This window comes from Elephas maximus, chromosome 8 (genome assembly GCF_024166365.1).
Source record: "Elephas maximus indicus isolate mEleMax1 chromosome 8, mEleMax1 primary haplotype, whole genome shotgun sequence".
In the NCBI taxonomy this organism is placed as follows: Eukaryota; Metazoa; Chordata; class Mammalia; order Proboscidea; family Elephantidae; genus Elephas; species Elephas maximus.
The window spans coordinates 27,083,912-27,107,003 of NC_064826.1; the positions used below are offsets into that span (position 1 = coordinate 27,083,912).

General features: G+C 38.2%; 1 protein-coding gene across 2 annotated transcripts in view; it reads left to right on the forward strand.

Moving 5' to 3' along the window:
- Positions 1–23,092, forward strand: part of CADPS2 (calcium dependent secretion activator 2) — a 608,633-nt gene that overhangs the window by 236,468 nt on the left and 349,073 nt on the right. For both annotated transcript variants that reach the window (XM_049893894.1, XM_049893893.1), the window contains exon 4: positions 21,570–21,650. In XM_049893894.1, the coding sequence (XP_049749851.1) occupies positions 21,570–21,650 (81 nt within the window). The remainder of the gene's footprint in view (positions 1–21,569; positions 21,651–23,092) is intronic.

Consider the following 23,092-nt stretch of genomic DNA (forward strand, 5'->3'; position numbering starts at 1 on the left):
GGACTTGGAGGAGAGCACCTAAACATGTAGGTGGAGAAAAAGTTCAAGGCCCAGGTCCTGATGCTCTCTGATGTTTACGAACATTTACCTTTCATGGGAGTACATCTCTAGTTTCATGATTAAAATTAAAGGAAAATCCAATTTTGACTTAGTACAATTTATTTTTAAATATTGTGTAAAATGAAGCATATCATGATTAAAATTAACCAACTGGAGATTGGTTGGAGGGATGTGGGTGTGGTTATAAAAGGACAACACAAGGGATCCTTGTACTGGAACTACTCAGTGTCTTGACTGTGGTGGTGGGTACACATAGGTGATGAATTGTGTAGAACATAAATTGTGTAGAACATAATATGCACATATGCACACAAACGAGTAAAAATAAAACTGGAGGAATCTGAGTAAGACTGGCGATTGAAGCAAAGTTAGTATCTTGGTTATATATCATACTGTGTAGTTGTTGTTGTTAGGTGCCATCAAGTCAGTTCCCACTCATAGTGACCTTATGTACAACAGAACAAAACACGGTCTGATCCTGTGCCATCCTCACAATCATTGCTATGTTTGAGCGCATTGTTGCAGCCACTGTGTCAATCCATCTTGTCTAGGGATTTCCTCTTTTTCACTAACCCTCCACCTTACCAAGCATGATGTCCTTCTCCAGGGACTAGTCCTCCCTGATAACGTGTCCAAAAGTATGTGAGACAAAGTCTCGCCATCCTTGCTTCCAAGGAGCACTCTGCATGAAATTCTTCCAAGACAGACTTACTCATTCTTCTGGCAGTCCATGGTATATTTCATATTCTTTGCCAACACCACAATTCAAAGCAGTCAGTTCTTCTTTGGTCTTCCTTACTCATTGTCCAACTTTCCCATGCATGTGAAAAAAACCTGTTGCCCTCGAGTCAATTCTGACTCATAGCGACCCTATAGCACAGAGTAGAACTGCCCCATAGAGTTTCCAAGGAGCGCCTGGTGGTTTCGAACTGCCAACCTTTGGGATAACAGTTGTAGCACTTAACCACTATGGTACCAGGGCTTCCCCATGCATATGAGACGACTGAAAACACCACGGCTTAGGTCAGGTGCACCTTAGTCCTCAGTGTGACATCTTTGCTTTTAAACACTTTAAAGAGGTCTTTTGCAGCAGATTCGCCCAATGCAATTGTTGTTAGGTGCCATCAAGTTGATTCCAACACATAGCGGCCCAGTGTACAACAGAACAAAACACTGGCAGGTCCTGTGCCATTGTCACAACCGTTATGCATAATTCCGTTGTTAGAGTCACTGTGTCAATCCATCTCATTGAGAGTCTTCCTCTTTTTCGCTGACCCTCTACTTTACCAAGCATGATGTCCTTCTCCAGGGACTGATCCAGCTGACAACATGTCCAAAGTATGTGAGATGTAGTCTCGCCATCCTTGCTTCTAAGGAGCATTCTAGTTACACGTCTTCCAAGACAAATTTGTTCATTCTTTTGGCAGTCCATGGTATATTCAATATTCTTCTCCAACACCAAAATTTAAATACGTCAATTCTTCTTCAATCTTCTTTATTCCTCGTCCAGGTTTCACATGCATAGGAGGCAATTGAAAACACCATGGGTTGGTTCAGGCACACCTTAGTCTTCAAGGTGACATCTTTGCTTTTCAACACTTTAAAGGGGTCTTTTGCAGCAGATTTGCCCAATGCAGTGGGTCTTTTGATTCTTGACTGCTGCTTCCATTAGTGTTTAGTGTTGATTGTGGATCCAAGTAAAAGGAATTCCTTGAAAACTTCAATCTTTCCACCATTTATCGTGATGTTGCTTATTGGTCTAATTGTAAGGATTTTTGTTTTCTTTATGGTGAGGTGTAATCCATACTGAAGGCTGTGGTCTTTGATCTTCATCAGTGCTTCCTGACCTCTTCACTTTCAGCAAGCAAAGCTGTGTCATCTGCATAATGCAAGTTGTTAATAAGCCTTCCTCCGATCTTGATGCCCTGTTGTTATATAGTCCAGCTTCTCAAATTATTTGCTCAGTATATAGATTGAATAGGTATGGTGAAAGGATACAACCCTAATGCACACCTTTCCTGACTTTAAACCATGCAGCATCCCCTTGTTCTGTTCGAATGACTGTCTCTTGATCTATGAACAGCTTTGTCATGAGCACAGTTACCTGTTGTGTAATCCCCATTCTTTGCAACGTTATCCACAGTTTGTTATGATCCACACAGTGGAATGCCTTCGCATAGTCAATAAAACACAGGTAAACATCCTTCTGGTATTCTTTGCTTTCAGTCAGGATCCATCTGACATCAGCAGTGATATCCCTAGTTATGCATCCTCTTCTGAATCCAGCTTGAATTTCTGGCAGTTCCCTGTTGATATAATGCTGAAGCTGCTTTTGAATGATCCTCAGCAAAATTTTACTTGTGCATGCTATTAATGATAAAAATTGTTCAATAATTTCTGCATTTGGTGAAATCACCTTTCTTGGGAATAGGCATAAATTATCTCTTCCAGTCAGTTGGCCAGATAGCTCTCTTCCAAATTTCTTGGCATAGATGAGTGAGTACTTCCAGTAGTCCATCGTTTGTTGAAACATCTCAATTGGTATTCCGTCAGTTCCTGGAGGCTTATTTTTCAACAGTGCCTTCAGAGCAGCTTGGACTTTTTCCTTCAGTTTCATTGGTTCCTGCTTTTATGGTACCGCCTGAAGGAGTTGAACATGGACCAGTTCATTTTGGTATGGTGACTCTGTGTATTCCTTCCATCGTCTTTTCATGCTCCCTGCATCGTTTAAGATTTTACCCATAGAATCCTTCACTATTGCAACTTGAGGCTTGATTTTTTCTTCAGTTCTTTCAGCTGGAGAAATGCAGAGCGTGTTCTTCCCTTTTAGTTTTCTATCTCCCGGTCTTTGCACATGTCAACATAATACTTTGTTTTCTTGAGCTGCCGTTTGAAATTTTCTGTTCAGCTTTTATGTTATCATTTTTTCCTTTTGATTTAGCTACTCCACATTTAAGAGCAAGTTTCAGTGCCTCTTCTGGTTTCCATTTTGGTCTTTCCTTTTTTTTTTTGTATTTTTCATGACCTCTCGCTTTCTTCATATATTATGTCCTTGATGTCATCCCACAACTCATCTTGTCTTTGATCTTTAGTGTTCAGTGCAATGTGTCATTTGATTTCTTATTTTTTTCAAATCCTGAATTTTTTAAGTAATTTTTATTATGCTTTAAGTGAAAGTTTACAAATCAAGTCAGTCTCTCACACAAAAACATATGTACACCTTGCTACACACTCCCAGTTACTCTCCCACTAATGAGACAGCCTACTCTCTCCCTGCACTCTCTCTTTTTTGTCCATTTCGCCAGCTTCTAACCCCCTCCACCCTCTCATCACCCGTCCAGGCAGGAGATGCTAACATAGTCTCAAGTGTCCACCTGATCCAAGAAGCTCACTCCTCACCAGCATCCCTCTCCAACCCATTGTCCAGTCCAATCCATGTCCGAAGAGTTGGATTCAGGAATGGTTCCTGTCCTGAGCCAACAGAAGGCCTGGGGGCCATGACCCCTGGGGTCCTTCTAGTCTCAGTCAGACCATTAAGTCTGGTCTTTATGAGAATTTGAGGTCTGCATCCCACTGCTCTCCTGCTCCCTCAGGGGTTCTCTGTTGTGTTTCCGGTCAGGGCAGTCATCAGTTGTGGCCGGGCACAATCTAGTTCTTCTGGTCTCAGGATGATGTAGTTGCTGGTTCATGTGGCCCTTTCTGTCTCTTAGGCTCGTAATCGTCTTGTATCCTTGGTGTTCTTCATTCTCCTTTCATCCAGGTGGGTTGAGACCAATTGATGCATCTTAGATGGCTGCTTGCTAGCGTTTAAGACCCCAGATGCCACTCTTCAAATTGGGATGCAGAATGTTTTCTTAATAGATTTTATTATGCCAATTGACTTAGATGTCGCCTGAAACCATGGTCCCCAGACCCCTGCCCCTGCTGTCCTGGTCTTTGAAGCATTCAGATTATTCAGGAAACTTCTTTGTTTTTGGTTTGGTCCAGTTGCCCTAACATCCCCTGTATTGTGTGCTGTCTTTCCCTTCACCTAAAGTAGTTCTTATCTACTATCTAATAAGTGAGTGCCCCTCTCCCACACTCCCTCCCTCCCCCCATCATAACCACGAAAGAATGTTTTCTTCTCAGTTTAAACTATTTCTCAAGTTCTCATAATAGTGGTCTTATACAATATTTGTCCTTTTGCAGCTGACTAATTTCACTCAGCATAATGCCTTCCAGGTTCCTCCATGTTATGAAATGTTTCACACATTCCTCACTGTTCTTTATTGATGTGTAGTATTCCATTGTGTGAATATACTGTAATTTATTTATACATTCATCCATTGATGGGCACCTTGGTTGCTTCCGTCTTTTTGCTGTTGTAAACAGTGCTGCAATAAATATGGGTGTGCATGTACCTGTTCGTGTAAAGGCTCTTATTTCTCTAGGATATATTCCAAGAACTGGGATCTCTGGATCATATGGTAGTTCTATTTCTAGCTTTTTAAGGAAGTGCCAAATTGATTTACAAAGTGGTTGTACCGTTTGACATTACCACCAGCAGGGTATAAGCGTTCCAGTCTCTCCACAGCCTCTCCAGCATTTATTATTTTGTGTTTTTTGGATTAGCGCCAGCCTTGTTGGAGTGAGAAGAAATCTCATTGTAGTTTTGATCTGCGTTTCTCTAATGGCTAACGATCGTGAGCATTTCCTCATACATCTGTTAGCTACCTGAATGCCTTCTTTAGTGAAGTGTCTATTCGTATCTTCTGCCCATTTTTTAATTGGGCTATTTGTCTTTTTGCAGTTGAGTTTTTGCAGTATCCTGTAGATTTTAGAGATCAGGCGCTGATCAGAAACGTCATAGCTAAAAACTTCTTCCCAGTCTGTAGGTAGTCTTTTTAGTCTTTTGGTGAAGTCTTTGGATGATCATAGGTGTTTGATTTTTAGGAGCTCCCATTTATCTAGTTTTTCTTCTACATTCTTTATAATGTTTTGTATACTGTTTATGCCATGCATTAGGTCTCCTAATGTCCCTATTTTTTCTTCCATAATCTTTATCATTTTAGATTTTATGTTTAGGTCTTTGATCCATTTTGAGCTAGTTTTTGTGCATGGAGTGAGGTATGGGTCTTGTTTCATTTTTTTGTAGCTGGATATCCAGCTATGCCAGCACCATTTGTTAAAAAGACTGTCTTTTCCCCATTTAACTGTTTTGGGGCCTTTGTCAAATATCAACTGCTCCTATGTGGATGGATTTATGTCTGGATTCTCAATTCTGTTCCATTGGTCCATGTAGCTGTTGTTGTACCAGTAGCAGGCTGTTCTGACTACTGTGGCAGTATAGTAGGTGCTAAAATCAGGTAAAGTAAGGCCTCCCACTTTGTTCTTCTTTTTCAGTAATGCCTTATTTATCCGGGGCCTCTTTCCATATGAAATTGGTGATTTGTTTCTCCATCTCATTAAAGAATGTCCTTGGGATTTTGATCGGAATTGCATTAAATGTATCAATTGCTTTTGGTAGAATAGACATTTTTATAATGTTAAGCCTTCCTATCCACGAGCAAGGTATGTTCTTCCACTTATGTAAGTCTCTTTTGGTTTCTTTGAGAAGTGTACTGTAGTTTTCTCTGTATAAGTCTTCTACATCTTTGGTAAGATTTATTCCTAAATATTTTATCTTCTTGGGGGCTACTGTAAATGGCATTGATTTGGTGATTTCCTCTTCGATGTTCTTTTTGTTGGTGTAGAGGAATCCAACTGATTTTTGTATGTTTAACTTGTATTCCGATACTCTGCTGAACTCTTCTATTAGTTTCAGTAGTTTTCTGGAGGATTCCTTAGGGTTTTCTGTGTATACGATCATGTCATCTGCAAATAGAGATACTTTTAGTTCTTCCTTGCCAATCTGGATGCCCTTTATTTCTTTATCTAGCCTATTTGCTCTGGCTAGGACTTCCAGCACAATGTTGAATAAGAGTACTGATAAAGGGCATCCTTGTCTGGTTCCAGATCTCAATGGGAATGTTTTCAGACTCTCTCCATTTAAGGTGATGTTGGCTGTTGGCTTTGTATAAATGCCCTTTATTATGTTGAGGAATTTTCCTTCTCTTCCTATTTTGCTGAGAGTTTTTATTATGAATGAGTGTTGAACTTTGTCAAATGCCTTTTCTGCATCAATTGATAAAATCATGTGATTCTTGTCTTTTGTTTTATTTATGTGGTGGATTACATTAATTGTTTTTCTAATGTTGAACCATCCCTGCATACCTGGTATGAATCCCACTTGGTCATGGTGCATTATTTTTTTGATATGTTGTTGAATTCTATTGGGAATCGACTCGATGGCACTGGGTTGGGTAGAATTTTGTTGAGGATTTTTGCATCTACGTTCATGAGGGATATAGGTCTATAACTTTCTTTTCTTGCAGTGTCTTTACCTGGTTTTGGTATCAGGGATATGGTGGCTTCATGAATGAGTTTGGTAGTATTCCGTCCTTTTCTATGCTCTGAAATACCTTTAGTAGTAGTGGCGTTAACTCTTCTTTGAAAGTTTGGTAGAACTCTGCAGTGATGCTGTCCAGACCAGGGCTTTTTTTTTGTTTGGATTTTTTTTTATTACCTTTTCAATCTCTTCTTTTGTTATGGGTCTATTTAGTTGTTCTACCTCTGTTTGTTAGTTTAGGTAGGCAGTGTGTTTCTGGGAATTCATCCATTTCCTCTAGGTTTTCAAATTTGTTTGAGTATAGTTTTTCATGGTAATCTGATATTATTCTTTTAATTTCAGTTGGGTCTGTTGTAATATCACCCCTCTCATTTCTTATTTGGGTTATTAGCTTCCCCTCCTGTTTTTCTTTTGTCAGTTTGGCCAGTGGTTTATCAATTTTGTTGATTTTTTCAGAAAAACAGCTTTTGGTCTTGTTAATTCTCTCAGTTGTTTTTCTGTTTTTTATTTCATTTAGTTCAGCTGTAATTTTTATTGCTTGTTTTCTTCTGGTGCCTGTGTGTTTCTTTTGTTGCTCTCTTTCTATTTATTCAAGTTGTAGGGATAATTCTTTGATTTTGGCCCTTTCTTCTTTTTGGATGTGTGCATTTATTGATATAAATTGGCCTCTGAGCACTGGTTTTGCTGTGTCCCAAAAGTTCTGATAGGAAGTGTTTTCATTCTCCTTGAATTCTCTGAATTTCTTTATTCCATCCTTAATGTCTTCTATAATCCAGTCTTTTTTGAGCAGGGTATTGTTCAGTTTCCAAGTGTTTGATTTCTTTTCCCTGCTGTTCCTGTTATTGATTCCCACTTTTATGTCCTTATGGTCAGAGAAGATGCTTTGTAATATTTCAATATTTTGGATTCTGGTAAGGCTTGCTTTGTGACCTAATATGTGGTCTATTCTAGAGAATGTTCCATGTGCACTAGAAAAGAAAGTATACTTGGTTGCTGCTGGGTGGAGTGTTCTGTATATGTCTACGAGGTCATGTTGGTTGATTGTGGCATTTAGATCTTCCCTGTCTTTATTGAGCTTCTTTCTAGATGTCCTGTCCTTCACCGAAAATGGTGTGTTGAAGCCTCCTACTATTATTGTAGAGCTGTCTATCTCACTTTTCAATGCTGATAGGTTTGTTTTATGTATCTTGCAGCCCTGTCATTGGGTTCATAAATATTTAATATGGTTATATCTTCTTGGTGCATTGTCCCTTTAATCATTATATAGTGTCCTTCCTTATCCCTTCTGATGGATTTAACTTTAAAGTCTATTTTGTCAGAAATTAATATTGCCACTCCTGCTCTTTTTTGATTGTTGTTTCCTTGATATATTTTTTTCCATCCTTTGAGTTTTAGTTTGTGTCTTTGTAGGCAGCATATAGATGTGTGTCTCTCGTTGGCAGCATATAGATGCATCTTGTTTTTTAATCCATTCTGCCACTCTCTGTCTCTTTATTGGTGCATTTAGTCCATTTACATTCAGGGTAATTATGGATAGGTATGAATTTTTTTTTTATGAATTTAGTGCTATCATTTTGATGTCTTTTTTTGTATGTTGACAGTTCCTTTTTCCCACTTGATTTTATGTGCTGAGTAGATTTTCTTTATATATTTTCCTTTCCTCGTATTTTTTGTCATTGATTTTGTTTCTTCTGAGTCTCTATTTTTTTCATGTATTTTATTTTGATGAGTAGGATAGTTTGTCTCGTTTGTGGTTACCTTATTATTTACCCCTATTTTTCTAAATTTAAAGCAAACTTTTATTTCTTTGTATTACGGTATCTTCCTCTCCACATAGAAGGTGTATGATTACATTTCTTAGGCCTTCTTTATTAATTTAATGTTGTCTTCTTTGATATAATAACATCGCCATCACCCTGTGTTGGGCTTTTTTTTTATAATCTTGCCTTGTTTTTTTGGATTTCCCTGTCTGGGTTGACTTCTGGTTGCTCTGCCCAGTGTTCTAGTCTTGGGTTGATACCTGATATTATTGATTTTCTAACCAAAGAACCCCCTTTAGTATTTCTTGTAGTCTTGGTTTGGTTTTTACGAATTCCTTCAACTTGTGTTTATCTGGAAATGTCTTAATTTCACCTTCAAATTTAAGAGACAGTTTTGCTGGATATATGATTCTTGGCAGGCAGTTTTTTTCCTCCAGTTTTTTAAATATGCCATCCCATTGCCTTCTTGCCTGCATGGTTTCTGCCGAGTTGTCTGAGCTTATTCTTATTGGCTCTCCTTTGTAGGTGACTTTTCTTTTATCCCTCGCTGCTCTTATAATTGTCTCTTTATCTTTGGTTTTGGCAAGTTTGATTATAATATGTCTTGGTGACTTTCTTTTAAGATCTACCTTATGTCGAGTTCAATGAGCATCTTGGATAGAGAGCTTCTCGTCTTTCACAATATCACGGAAATTTTCTGCCAACAAATCTTCAACAATTTTCTCTGTATTTTCTGTTATCCCTCCCTATTCTGGCACTCCAGTCACTCAGAGGTTATTTCTCTTGATAGAGTCCCACATGATTCTTAAGGTTTTTTTTATTTTTTTAAATTTTTTTATCTGATTTTTCTTCAGATATATTAGTGCCAAGTGATTTATCTTCGAGTTCAGAAATTCTAGCTTCTCCTTGCTCAGTTGTGCACCTCTGACTTTTATTGAGTTGTCTAATTCTGTAATTTTATTGTTAATCTTCTGAATTTCTGATTGCTGTCTGCCTATGGATTTTTCCAGCTTATTAAACTTTTCATTATGTTCCTGAATAATCTTTCTGAGTTCTTCAGTTGCTTTATCTGTGTGTTCCTTGGCTTGTTCTGCATATTGCCTCATTTCCTTCCTGGTGTCTTGAAGGGTTCTGTATATTAAACTTTTGTATTCTGCACCTGGTAATTCCAGGAATGCACTTTCATCTAGAAGATCCCTGGATTCTTTGTTTTGAGAGCCTGTTGAGGTGATCATGGTCTGTTTCTTTAAGTGACTTGGTACTGACTGTTGTCTCCGAGCCATCTATAAGTTATTGTATTAGTTTATGCTTGCTTACTGTGTCGTAGCTTCTTGCTTTGTTTCGTTTAGGTATACCCCTTTGGGTTGCTTGAGTGAGGTAGCTTGATTATTTTTGCCTTTGGAGCTCTGGTGTCCTGTCCCCAGCTGGCTAGAGCTGTTACCAGGTATATCAGTCTAGGAGTGCATTCAGTTTTCTTGTATGAATTCAGCTCAGGTTTCCAGGTAGCTGATATCAAGTGTGTGGTACAGGCTCTGTCCTACAGTCTTAGAGGGGCAGGTGTAATTGCTGTGTATACCGGTGTCTGATTGCAGCAGGGGGGTCATGCTCTGAACAAGGCAGGGGGCTGAGAACTGACCCCCAAGTGTCTCTGAGGAAAATGTGTCTCTGTTCCCTAGAACGTGCTGGTGGGTGGGTTCTGCAGAGGGACCGTGGGCACCCAGAGATTTTGGTTGTAAGGACTGGGAGGTACCAGTTATCTTTGGACCCCTGTCGCAGGTGGCTGGGTGACCTGAGTGGAGCCACCAGTCCTTAGGTCCCTGATGTGGGTAAGTATATACCTTGTTTAATAGGCAAAGCAATGTCAAACGTCAAACAGCCACCTCTCCACCGCACAGCTGAAATGGTTGGAGTTTGCCAAAAGGGTCTGTTCTCCTGAAGTAGGCCCACACAGGTCCACGCGGAAGGGAAAGGTGCTCAAGTTCCATGGACGGTTTGTGCCTGGACAGGAGCCGCTTCTGTCCTGAGCTCCCCTGGTTAGTGGAGCTACCAAATTATCTTTTCCTCCCCATTGCAAATTTTTTCCTTCCCCAAGGCCGGGAGGATGGCTTAGGTGCTCGCCAATGTCTACCTCAGGCCCAGGGATTCAGCCGCTCAAGCGGGCTTGGGGGTGGTGGGAGCACAGTAAAATATACCAAGTACTGAGCTTTTGCCAAGATTGCTGTTCTTCTGAGGTTCCAGAGGTGCGAGTAGGCTGTGTGGCTGGCTGCTTCTCCCTGAGGAAACTGCGGCCGAACACTAGTAGCAGCCCGCCGCCACCGCTCCGGGAATGGTACCTGAGGGCTCCCTGCGATTCAGGTCCAGTAACTCCTCTCCACTTCTGAATGGACTCTTCCTCCCCCTGCCCCTCAGCTCATTGTCTAGGCTTGCATTTGATGCTCTGGGCTCCCAGCTTGTCACAAGCATACTCGTTTCACTTGTTTTTTCGGGTCTTTGTTGTAAAGAGGGCTCAATGGAAGCATCTGTCTATTCTGCCATCTTGGCTCCACCTCATTTGATTTCTTGACTGCTGCTTTCATGGGTGTTGATTGTGTATCCAAGTAAAATGAGATTCTCGACGACTTCAATCTTTTCTCCATTTTTCATAATGTTGCTTATTGGACTGGTTGTGGATTTTTGTTTTCTTTGTGTTGAGGGGTAATCTATACTGAAGACTGGAGTCTTTGATCTTCATCAGTAAGTGCAGTACTATAGTTTTGGAAAATATAATCGGTGGAAATTGAGCAATGTGTATAAAAGATCTCTCTGCATTTCTTACAACTGCATGGTCATCTGTAATTATCTCAATTGAAAAAGTAAACCTTTAAGAAAATTTCATAAAATATTAAATTATATAACCTTTCAATTTAAATACATTAAATGTTAAGCTATTATAAACAACAAAGTTAATAAGTAGTCAAAACTTAAAAAAAATCTGGGATATTAAATAGAGAAATTTACTAATTAAAAAAAATTAGCCCACTGGTTTACCTCTTTTAATTCTATCTAGAATTACATAAAACAAAAGATAAGCAATTTATATTATGTTTGTTTCCTCTGTCCTATAGGGTTGCTATGAGCCGGAATTGACTCGACGGCACTGGGTTTGGGTTTAAGATAAGACTATTGAAGGACGGTGTAGTACAGCAATTCTCTGCTTTTCTTTGCCTGTAGTTTTTCAGACAAATGCAATTACGGTATTAATATTCTAGAAAGTAGTAGAAAACTATCTCCTACGAAGAAAATACTTGCAAAATTGAGAAGTGATCTAAACAATTTCACTTAAAATTAAGTAACAGCTGTTAATCTGAAGTTATTTAAGTGTTTAAAGATGTTAAATAGTGGTTTTTGTCGAAGTTGGAAGGACAGCTATGGTCTTTTGTTTTAAGATGTCAGATGTTATTTCTTGGTGGAGCTGTAAAGGGAGACTGTGACTCCTGTAGAATCAAATGATCAGCTTATTATCATTTTTCTGTGGAAGAAAAAATATTTACAATCATTTAAGCAAAGATAGTCCATATTATATTTAGTATATTTGATGTATTGTAGTTACATTGTTCTTATACATCCTTTTTGCTTTTAGAAGCTGTAATAACTGATTTAAGATACCTGGAGTAGACACTTATCACATATTCTTTCCCTTCATAATTGTATTAATTCTTAATTTAAATCCCTTTGGCTTTAGACACAGTGAAGACAGAGTTGTTTCCATTTGATTTTGAGTCATATATTCATTCACTTACAATAAAAAGTGTCTTAGTTTTTTAAGATGACATAGAAACTCTTTCACAACAAGGATTTACTTGAAGAAAAACTTCCTTACTTTTGCAACTTATTTTAAAATTAACTTGATTTTTTTTATCAACTTGAAAGATATTTTTTTAAAACCAAACCAAAAAAAAAAAAAAAAAGACTTCTTTGTTTCCCTTTAACCAGTCCTTCCTGCCAGACACAGCATGATCTTTTCTCTTCAAAGCACCTATCTGATCATGTCACACCTCTGCTTTAAACCCCTCAGTCAATTCCCATTGCTGTAAGAACAAACTCCCTATGCTCTAATGTGACTTATAAATACTATTAGTCATTTATGAAGTTACCTGCCTCTCTCACCAGCCCCACCTCCCCCCTGCCTCTTGTAGCATCCCATTCCCTCAAAACACTGTCTAGTCTCACTGCCGGAACTTTTATGTCATCTTATGGAACATCCTCCCCTTTCCTTGACTGTCCATATAATCTCTAGTACTACCATCCTGTTTGCCTGGTTTACTTCTACTCTTCTTTTCAAGGCTGTTTTTTAAGTGTAATATGGTCAATTTGTGCTCATTCAGCAAATGGACAAAGCTTATCTGTATTCTGTTGGGTGTTTATTGTTGTATTCAGTTCCTACCTGATCTTTATGTAGACCTTTACCAAAGTGTGGATGTATTGTTGTGTGTCCATGGTTCTTAATGACAGGAGTGGGAGAGGGGATGGAATTAGGACCAAGAGAAATGTCTGTCTTATTCAGGTCTGCATCTCCAACCAGTATTTACACTGAGCATAGCTATTAGGAAGCCCACAATTTCACATTTTTTTATAGTGAACTAAGAATGAAGATTGAAAAAATAATTGGGGAAAAAGGAATTGTGAGGAAAAGTTAAAATAAGTTATATAAAAAGCTAAAGAATTATTCCAGTGGAGAAGCAAAAGTAATTTTCCATCAAAATCGAGGATATCTCAGGAGGAGGAGCCAACGTGGAGCTATAGGCAGAACTACCATGCCATCTCTCCACAGCAGACCTGAAAAACAAAGTAAAATAAAGACAAACACCAGTTCTGGAACCTTAAGGATCAAATGATGAGATAAAGAACTCAAGCAAGAATCGAATGGATTAAGAAACTGACAGAGAACAGAGAGCAAGGAGAGATATGGAGTGGAGGTACCTTACCGGCTAATGCAGCATGCACTCGCCATCTTGGACTCCTGTCGAAGATTGGCAAACAGGGAGTATGGGAAATCAGCTTCATGGAGCTCCCAGCAGGAGACAGAGCACCCAGTAACCAGCAATATACACTATCCTACCCCCGCACCCTTCTTCCCCCTGACTGGCCTCCGCCACTTCCTGGAAAGCCAAGGTTGCTTGGCCAGGGAGGCGCCAGCTCCATGCTGCTTGGATTCACCCCACCCACACAGGCTGTCCCCTTGAGTGCCATCTCTTTGTTGCCAGTGTTGCTTTTTTTGGCTTCTTTTAATTTCTTTTCTGCCTTTCACCTCCTCCCCCTCCTTTCTCTTGAACACCTGGTTCCACGTACCATCTTTGCTTCTTGACAGTCTGTAAGCTGCCACTTGTCTGGGGAACTGCTTCCCTGATCTGTGCCACCATGTTGGTGGAATCCCTGGGGCCGTTATATTGGTTTTCTTTTTGCCTTTTTGTTTTTCTTCATTTCTCAGTCTCTCATCTCTTTCTACTTACCTTCCTCTTATCTCCTAAATACCTGGCACTGTGTGCCATCTATGCCCTTTCTAGCCAGACTGTACTACAAGGCTGACGACCACCTCCCCCATCTCCGCAGCTGCACCAGTAGGATCCCTGGGGGCATTTTTCTTTTAATTTTATTTATTATTCTTTTAATTTTAATTTTATTTATTATTATTACTTTTTCTTTTTTTTCCTTTCTGTTTTTCTTCATTTCTCAATTTCTTGTCTCTCTCTACTTACCTTCTTTTCCTGTCTCCTGAGTACCTGGCAGTGTGTGCAATCTCTTCCCCTTCCAGCCAGGCTGTACTACATGGCTTGGGAACCACATCCCCTGTCTGCACAGCTGTACTGGTGGGATCCCTGGGAACATTTTTTTTTTTTCTTTTTTCCTTTTTGTTTTTCTTCATTTCTCAGTTTCTCACCTCTCCATTCCAATGACAGGCTCCCTTAGCACCCTGTTTTCTTTCTTTTGGCTTCTGTTTCTATCTCTTCTCCTTTCCTGTACCCAACTTACCTCCACACATCACCTCCCCCCACAACTATCTGAAACATGTGCTGAACATTGCACCCCTGAGCAGCACAGGCACAGCCTGTTGGAACCTGCTCTGCACTGACCCCTGGCCTGCCCTACTGGAACCTACCCTGCATTGACCCCCGGCCTGTCCTGTCAGCCCCAGTACATGCCACAAACAACTCATCCCAGCCCCTCCCCTTCAGCTGGCCCTGCCTTGCTGCACTATAACTGAGTGACTGGCCCTGCCCATTGGACAAGGAGGTGAAAAGTATCATGCCCATAGACAAGCAGAGACTGCACAGCCTACTTGCTCAGACATAATCAAATAAAATAAAGCAGGGTGAAACAAAAATCTACAGTCAATAAATGAAGGAAATAACTACTGAATGTCCTGTAGACAGCAGACAATATCAAAACATAAAAATAAATAACAGGACAGGATGGTTCCAGTAGTCTTCCAAAATAAAACACCAGATGACTCACTGGTTGAAGAAAAGGCTCTGGAACTACCTGATAGGGAATTCAAAACTCTAATAATCAGAGCTATCCAAGAGTTGAAGCAAAAAGCAGGAAAAAATAGACAAATTCATGGGAAAGGCAGACAAATACATGGAAAATACAAAGAAATAGAAGAATTCAGGAAAATAATACAGGAACAAAATGCCAAAATAAATTCACAACTAGAAATCATAAAAAAACAACAGTTAGAGATCCAACAGATAAATAACAACAACATTTCAAAAATGAACAGTGTCATAGGTCTGAGGAGCAGGTTTGAAACAATGGAAGACAGGATCAGCAGAATTGAAGACAAACACTTGAATACCACTGTGTTTGAGGAAAAATCAGAAAAAAGAACAAAGAAAAATGAAGAAGCCCTGAGAGTGATGTGGGATAACAATCAAAAGCAAAAATTTATGAGTGATCAGAGTTCCAGAACAGAGGGAGAAACAGAAAACACGGAGAGGATCATTGAAGAATTGCTGACAGAAAACTTCCCTGATATTGTGAAAGATGAAAAGCTGACCGTCTAAGCTCAACGAACCCCAAAAGAAAATCACCAAGGCATATCATAATCACACTCCCTAAAATTAAAGACAAAGAAAGAATCCTCAGATCAGCTCAAGAAAAACAGTCACATACAGAAGGGAAACAGTAAGACTAAACTCATTACTCGGCAGAAACTATGAAGGCAAGAAGGCAATGGGATGACATATATAAAACCTTAAAAGAAAAAAATTGCTAACCAAGATTAATATATTCTGCAAAACTCTCCTTCAAATATGATGATGAAATTAGGACATTTCCAGATAAGCAGAAATTAAGGGAATATGTAAAAATCAAACCAAACTTACAAGAATTATTAAAGGGTGTGCTTCAGTTTGTGAAACAAAAACATCAGATGACAGCCTGAATCTAGGATGCAACATCACACCAGCCAGATACCAACCTAGGAAACGAACTCTCAAGGACTATTCAAAACCAAAAATTTACAACAGGGAACCAGAGAGGTTAGTCTGTAAATGACAACAACATCAGAACAATAAATGAGGGAATAAACAGTGCAGGTATAGAACTGTGTAATGGAGAGGAAGGCAGTGCAATACCACCTAATAAAAGGCTGGTTCAAACCTAGGAAGATAAGGGTAAATTTCAAGGTAACCACAAAGAAAGTTAACAAACCTACTCCTCAGAATAAAGAAGAAAAACATAAAGTCTCAGTGAAAACAAAATCTACAAAAACAAAAGAAAAAAAAATCCACAAACAAAAGGAATTCAGCACAGGAGAGTAAGATGAACAAAGAAAATGTCAGCACCACACACACAAAAAAAAAGCCCTACAAAATAACAGTAATAAACTCACACCTACCAATAATTATGCTGAAAATATATGGCCTAAATGAACCCATAAAGAGAGAGTGACAGAATGGATAAAAAAACAGGATCAGTCAATATGCTGTCTGCAAGAGACACACCTTAGAAACGAAGATGTAAATTTATTAGAAATCAAAGCATAGAAAAAAAGTATATCAAGCAAACGGCTACCAAAGAAGAGCAGGAACAGCAATACTAATCTCAGATAAAATAGACTTTAAAACAAAATCCACCATAAAAGACAAAGAGCATTATATAATGATTAAAGGCACAATTCATCACGAAGACATAACCAAAATAAATATCTATGCACTGAATGACAGGGCTCCAAAATACATAAAACAAACTTTAACAACACTGAAAAGAAAAATTGACCATTCCATGATAAAGTAGGAGACTTTAATACACCACTCTCAGTAAAGGACAGAACATCTAGAAAGAAACTCAACAAAGATACAGAAGACCTAAAAGACACAATCAGCCAATTTGACCTCATAGACATGTATAGGACACCCCACCCAACAGTTGCAAAGTACACATTCTTTTCCAACACACATGAAATATTCTCCAGAACGGATCACATCTTAGGCCACAAAGCAATGCTCAACAAAATCCAAAACACTGAGATAATACAAAGTATCTTCTCTGATCACAACACCATCAAAGTAGTAATTAACAACAGAAAGAGCAAGGAAAAAAATCAATTACATGGAAACTGAATAACATCCTGCATAAAAATCACTGTGTAACAGAAGAAATCAAAGATGGAATAAAATTCCAGAATCAAAGGAGAATGAAAACATATCATACCAAAACCTTTGGAACGCAGCAAAGGCAGTGATCAGAGGTCAATTTATAGCAGTAGAGGCACACATCGAAAAAGAAGAAAGGGCCAAAATCAAAATATTAACCCTAGAACTCAAACAAATAGAGAGCAGCAAAAGAAGACCACCGGCCCAGAAGAAAGGAAATCATAAAAATTAGAGCAGAAATAAATGAAATAGAGAATAGAAAAACAATTAAAAGAGTTAACAAGACCAAAAGGTTCTTTGAAAGGACCAAAAAAAATCAACAAACCACTCTCCATATTGACAAAAGAAAAACAGGAGAGAACACAAATAACCCAAATAAGAAATGAAATGGAGGACGTTACAACAGACCAAACTAAACTAAAAAGGTTCATAACAGAGTATTATGAAAAACTATAACAAATTTGAAAACCTAGAGGAAATGGACAGATTTCTAGAAATACGCTACCTACCCAAACTAACACAAAATGATATTGAAAATCCGAACAGACCCATAACAAGAGAAGAGATTGAAAAGGTAATTTAAAAAAAAAAAAGAAACACTCCCAGCAACAAAAAAGCCCTTGCCCAGATAGCTTCACTGGAGAATTCTACCAAACTTTCAGGGAAGAGCTTACATCAGTAGTACTCAAACTATTTCAGAACATGGAAAAGGAAGGGATACTTCTGAAATCATACTATGAAGCCAGCGTAACTCTGATACCAATACCAGGCAAAGACACCACAAAAAAAGAAAATTACAAACCAATATCTCTCATGAATATAGATGCAAAAATTCTCAACAAAATTCTAGCCAATAGAATTCAATAGCACATCAAAAATAATAGTAATAATGATAATACACCACAACCAAATAGGATTCATACCAGGTATACAAGGATGGTTGAACGTTAGAAAATCAATCAACGTAATCCACCACATAAATAAAAGAAAAAAATCACATGATCATCTCAACCAACATAGAAAAGTCATTTGACAAAGTCCAACACCCATTCCTGATAAAAACTTTCAATAAATTGGTGTAGAAGGGAAATTCCTCAAGAAAATAAAGGACATCTATACAAAACCAACAGCCAACATCACTTTTAATGGAGAAAGGCTGAAAACATTCCTCTTAAGAACAGGAACAAGACAAAGATGCCCTTTATCACCAATCCTATTTAACATTGTGCTGGAAGTCCTAGCTTGGTAATAAGGCAAGAAAAAGACTTAAAGGGCATCCAAATTGGTAATGAAGAAGTAATACTGTCCTTATTTGTGGATGATATACATAGAAAACCCAAAAGACTCCACGAGAAAACTACTGGAACTAATAGGAAGAAAGATTCAGCAGAATAGCAGGATACAAGATAAACATACAAAAATCAGTTGGATTACTATATACTGATAAAGAGAACAATGAAAACAAAATCAGGAAAACAACACGATGCATAATAGCCCCTAAAAAAAAAAAAAAAAACGCTTAGGAATAAATCTAACCCGGGATGTAAAAGACCTATACAAAGAAAACTATGAAACACTACTACAAGAAACCAAAAGAAATCTACATAAATGGAAAAACATATCATGCTCATGGATAGGTAGACTCAACATTGCGAAAATGACAATTCTACCCAAAGCAGTTTACAAACACAGTGGAATCTTAATCCAAATATCAACAATATTCTTTAAAGAGATGGAAAAACTAATCATTAACTTTATATGGAAAGGGAAGAGGCCTTGGATAAGTAAAGCACTATTGAAGAAGAAGAGTAAAGTAGGAGGACTCACACTACTACCTGACCTCAGAACCTACTATACAGCTATGGTAGTCAAAACAGCCTGGTACTGGTACAATGACAGACACATTGACCAATGGAACAGAATTGAGAATCCAGATGTAAATCCATCCACCTATGCTCACCTGATCTTCGACAGGAGCCCAAAGTTCATCAGATGTGGAAAAGACAGTCTTTTTAACAAATGATGCTGACAAAACTGGATGTCCATCTGCAAAAAAATGAAATAGGACCCATACCTCACACATACACAAAAACTAATTCAAAATGGATCAAAGACCTAAGTATAAAACCAAAAACTATAAAGATCATAGAAGAAAAAAATAGGATCAACTCTAGTGGCCCTCATACATGGCATTAACAGAATGCAAACCCTAACTAACAACACACAAACTTCAGAAAATAAACCAGCTTACTGGGATATTCTAAAAATTAAACACATGCTTAACAAAAGACTTCACAAAAAGAGTAAAAAAAGAACCTACAGATTGGGGAAAATTTTTTGGCTATTATAAATCTGACAAAGGTCTAATCTCTAAAATCTACATGAAAATCCAACACCTTTACAACAAAAAGACAATCCAATGAAAAACCGGGCAAAGAAAATGAACAGACACTTCACCAAAACAAGACGTTCAAGAGGCTAACAGACACACGAAGAAATGCTCGAGATCACTAGCTATTAAAGAAACGCAAATCAAAACCACAATGAGATATCCTCTCACCCCAGCGTTACTGCCATGAATCAAAACAAAACAGACAATAACAAATGTTGGTGAGTCTGCAGGGAGTTTGGAACTCTTATGCACTGTCGGGAATGCAAAATGGTATAACCATTTTGGAAAATGATATGACGCTTCCTTAGAAAGCTTGAAATAGAAATGTCATACAATCCAGCAGTCCCACTCCCAGGAATATATCCTAGGGAAGTAAGAGTTGTCACATGGATAGACATATACTAGGGAAGTAAGAGTTGTCACATGGATAGACATATACACATGTTCATTGCAGCATTGTTCACAATAGCAAAAAGATGGAAACAACCTCGATGCCCATCAATAGATGAATGAATAAACGAATTATGGTACATACACACAACGGAGTACAATGCAACGATAAAGAACAATGGTGAATCTGCGGAGCATCACACAAGATGGATGACTCTGGAGGGCATTATTCTGAGTGAAATAAGTCAGTCACAAAACAACAAATATTGTACGAGATCACTGCTATAAAAACTCATGGGAAGGTTTACAGGCAAAAACAATCTTTGATGGTTATGAGGGAAGGGAGGAATGGTGATGGAAAACACTAAATAGACGATAGATAAATGGTAACATTGGTGAAGGGTAAGACAGTAAACAATACTGGGGAAGCCATTACAACCTGTCCAAGACAAGGTCATCGAAGCTCCATAGACACATCCAAACTTTCTGAGGGACCAAATTACTGGGTTAATGTTTGTAGGGACCATTGTCTTGGGGAACATCTAGCTCAATTGGTATAACATAGTTTATAAAGAAAATGTTCTACATTCTACTTTGGTGAGTAGTGTCTGGGGTCTTAAAAGCCTGTGAGCAGCCATCTAAGATACTCCAACTAAAGACACAAGGGAAAGATTAATCCAAAGGACTAATAGACCACAACTATCACGACCTCCACCAGACTGAGTCCAGTACAACTAGATGGTGCCCACTGACTGCTCTGACATCGATCACAATAGAGGGTCCCGGACAGAGCCGGAGAAAAATGTAGAACAAAATTTTAACTCACAAAAAAGAGACCAGACTTACTGGTGTGACAGAGACTGGAGACACCCTGAGAGTATGGCCCTGGACACCATTTTAGCACAGTAGTGAAGTCACTCCTAAGGTTTACCCTTTAGCCAAAGATTAGACAGTCCCATAGAAAAAAATGATACTAAAGGGGCACACCAGCCCAGGGGCAAAGATTAGAAGGCAGGAGGGCGCAGGAAAGCTGGTAATAGGGAACCCAAGGTCAAGAAGGCAGAGTGTTGACATGTCATGAGGTTGTTAGCCAGTGTCGTAAAACAATATGTGTACTAACTGTTTAACGAGAAGCTAGTTTGTTCTGTAAACCTTCATCTAAAATACAATTAAAGAAAAAGATATCTCAAAACAAAAATGATAACGTGCTTTTCTTTCTTTCAATCAAACTTAGAACAACAGAATAGAATTCCAATATGGGTCCAGTCTGTAAAAGAGTAGGATTTCTTGGCAGAAGAAATCTATTTGTAGGAGACTGAGAGATATATGAAGATTTAAATGATGGGGTGTTACATCAGTCAATCAGATAGTACTTTTATGGTTTAGCACTAATACAAACTTATAAAAATGAAAGGAATATTTTTAAAAGTACATAGAAGGAAGTAAAACATTACTCAGTATCTCACCATCCAGAAGTGTATCAGGGAAGTTTGAAAGAACAAACAAGGGGTTCATCTCTCTGGAACTATTAAGGACTGACTTGCATGAAGATGGAGGTATGGGCTGAATGAGCTTAATGACAATCTAATGTAGCCCCATGGAAAGAAGGACTTCTTGGTTTCAAATTGTTGTTGTGCCCAGATTGGGCAAAGAGTTATTATAATTAGATTTCTTGGTAAAAAGCTTTTTTTTTTTTTTTTTTGGTGGGGAAAAAAAAATAATGGAAAAGTACTCAAGGGATTAAATTGGGTTATCAATCTAATTAAACAACATTCTGCATTTCCTTTTCAATAGGTAGTTGAGAGAACTTATTAAGATTTTTTGAGTCATTTAACCCTTGCTTAAATCTGTAGATCACTACCATTAAGTAATCATATGTGTGTAATTTCTGTTTTATTTTTAAGCTGGATAATGCTGATGAACAAGCAGCCCAGATCAGAAGGGAACTCGATGGTAGGCTGCAGCTGGCAGAGAAAATGGCAAAGGTAAACTATTAAGTTTGACATACTGCACTACGTTTCTTTCTGCATAGACTTTGTGAATGGAAAGCATAAGACTTTATCACAGGATGAGAAAGCCTGCATAATTTCTACTCTTTTTAACACCTTTTAACCCCAAATATCTGAATGCATATTATCTAAGTGGAGCATCTTGTTCTATATCCATCCTTATAAATGAAATACCTAAGTTAAATGATAAAATTTGTTTTTTTTCCTTTAAAGCAATACCTGGATTTCTCAAACTTCCAGGTTTAGGAGAATTTCAGTATTACACTAAGCAAAACATAATCAGGAAGAAAATCTCTCCTCCCTGAATTATGTAATATGCTCCAGAGCGTCCAGCATGGGGCCTGGCACGCGGTGGTGTCCACTTAGCATCTGAATTAGTGATTCAACGATGGAGCCTGGCACATGGTAGTGAATAAGTGATTCAATGAATAAATGAAAAATACACTTTGAAAAATCAAGTACATAGCCTGGAGGATAGAGTGTGTTCAATACCATAATGTAGTTATTTTTTTGTGTGTGCAATCACTAGGTTCCTATGAATAGAATTAATTTCACATAAATGCCATGAGTTTCTTTTTAATGCTGAAGGCATTTTTGAAAGAATGGAACTTAATTGTCTTAATTATTCTTTAGTGAATTGATGGATTAATTTACTTTGATGATATAAAAATTTTAATCTGTCCAATAGAATTGTGGTTATAGTGCTATTGATTGTTCTGAGAATGAAATTTTCCACCTTTCCCTTCACGCTAAGCAGAAACATTAAATATTTAATGTATAGAACTTCTCCCTCTCAAGAATCCTCCCTATTTAGGGATTTTTTTTTTCCACTTTTTTGTTGTTGTTGTTGAGGTATAACATATATACAGTAAAGTACATAAATCTTTACAGTCTGATGGATTTTTTTTATGTTTCTACCCATGCAACTACCTTCCAAATCAAAATATTGATTTTTCTGAACTTGAGAGGGCTCCCCCTAGTGAATGTTTTTTTTTGCTTTTTTGTGCTTCTGCAAAGAAAATGTGTATGTATGAATATAAAACCCACGAAATACATGATATAAACTATGAGGATGATAATTCTGTATTTATCGAAATATTTATTAACTTAAAAAAGTAGACCTTTTAACTCAATACTGAAGTCACTCCCGATGTTCACCCTTCAGCCAAAGATTAGACAGGTCTATCAGGCCAACAATAACACGTGTGAGGGATGTGCTTCATAGTTCAATCATGTACACAAGACTAAATGGGCACACCAGCCCCAAAGCAAAGACCATAAGGCAGGAAGGGACAGGAAAACTGGATGAATGGAAACAGGGAGCCTGGGGTGGAGAAGGGGAGAGTGTTGACACATCTCGAGGTTGGCAACCAACGTCACAAAACAATTTGTATATTAATTGTTTAATGAGGAACTAA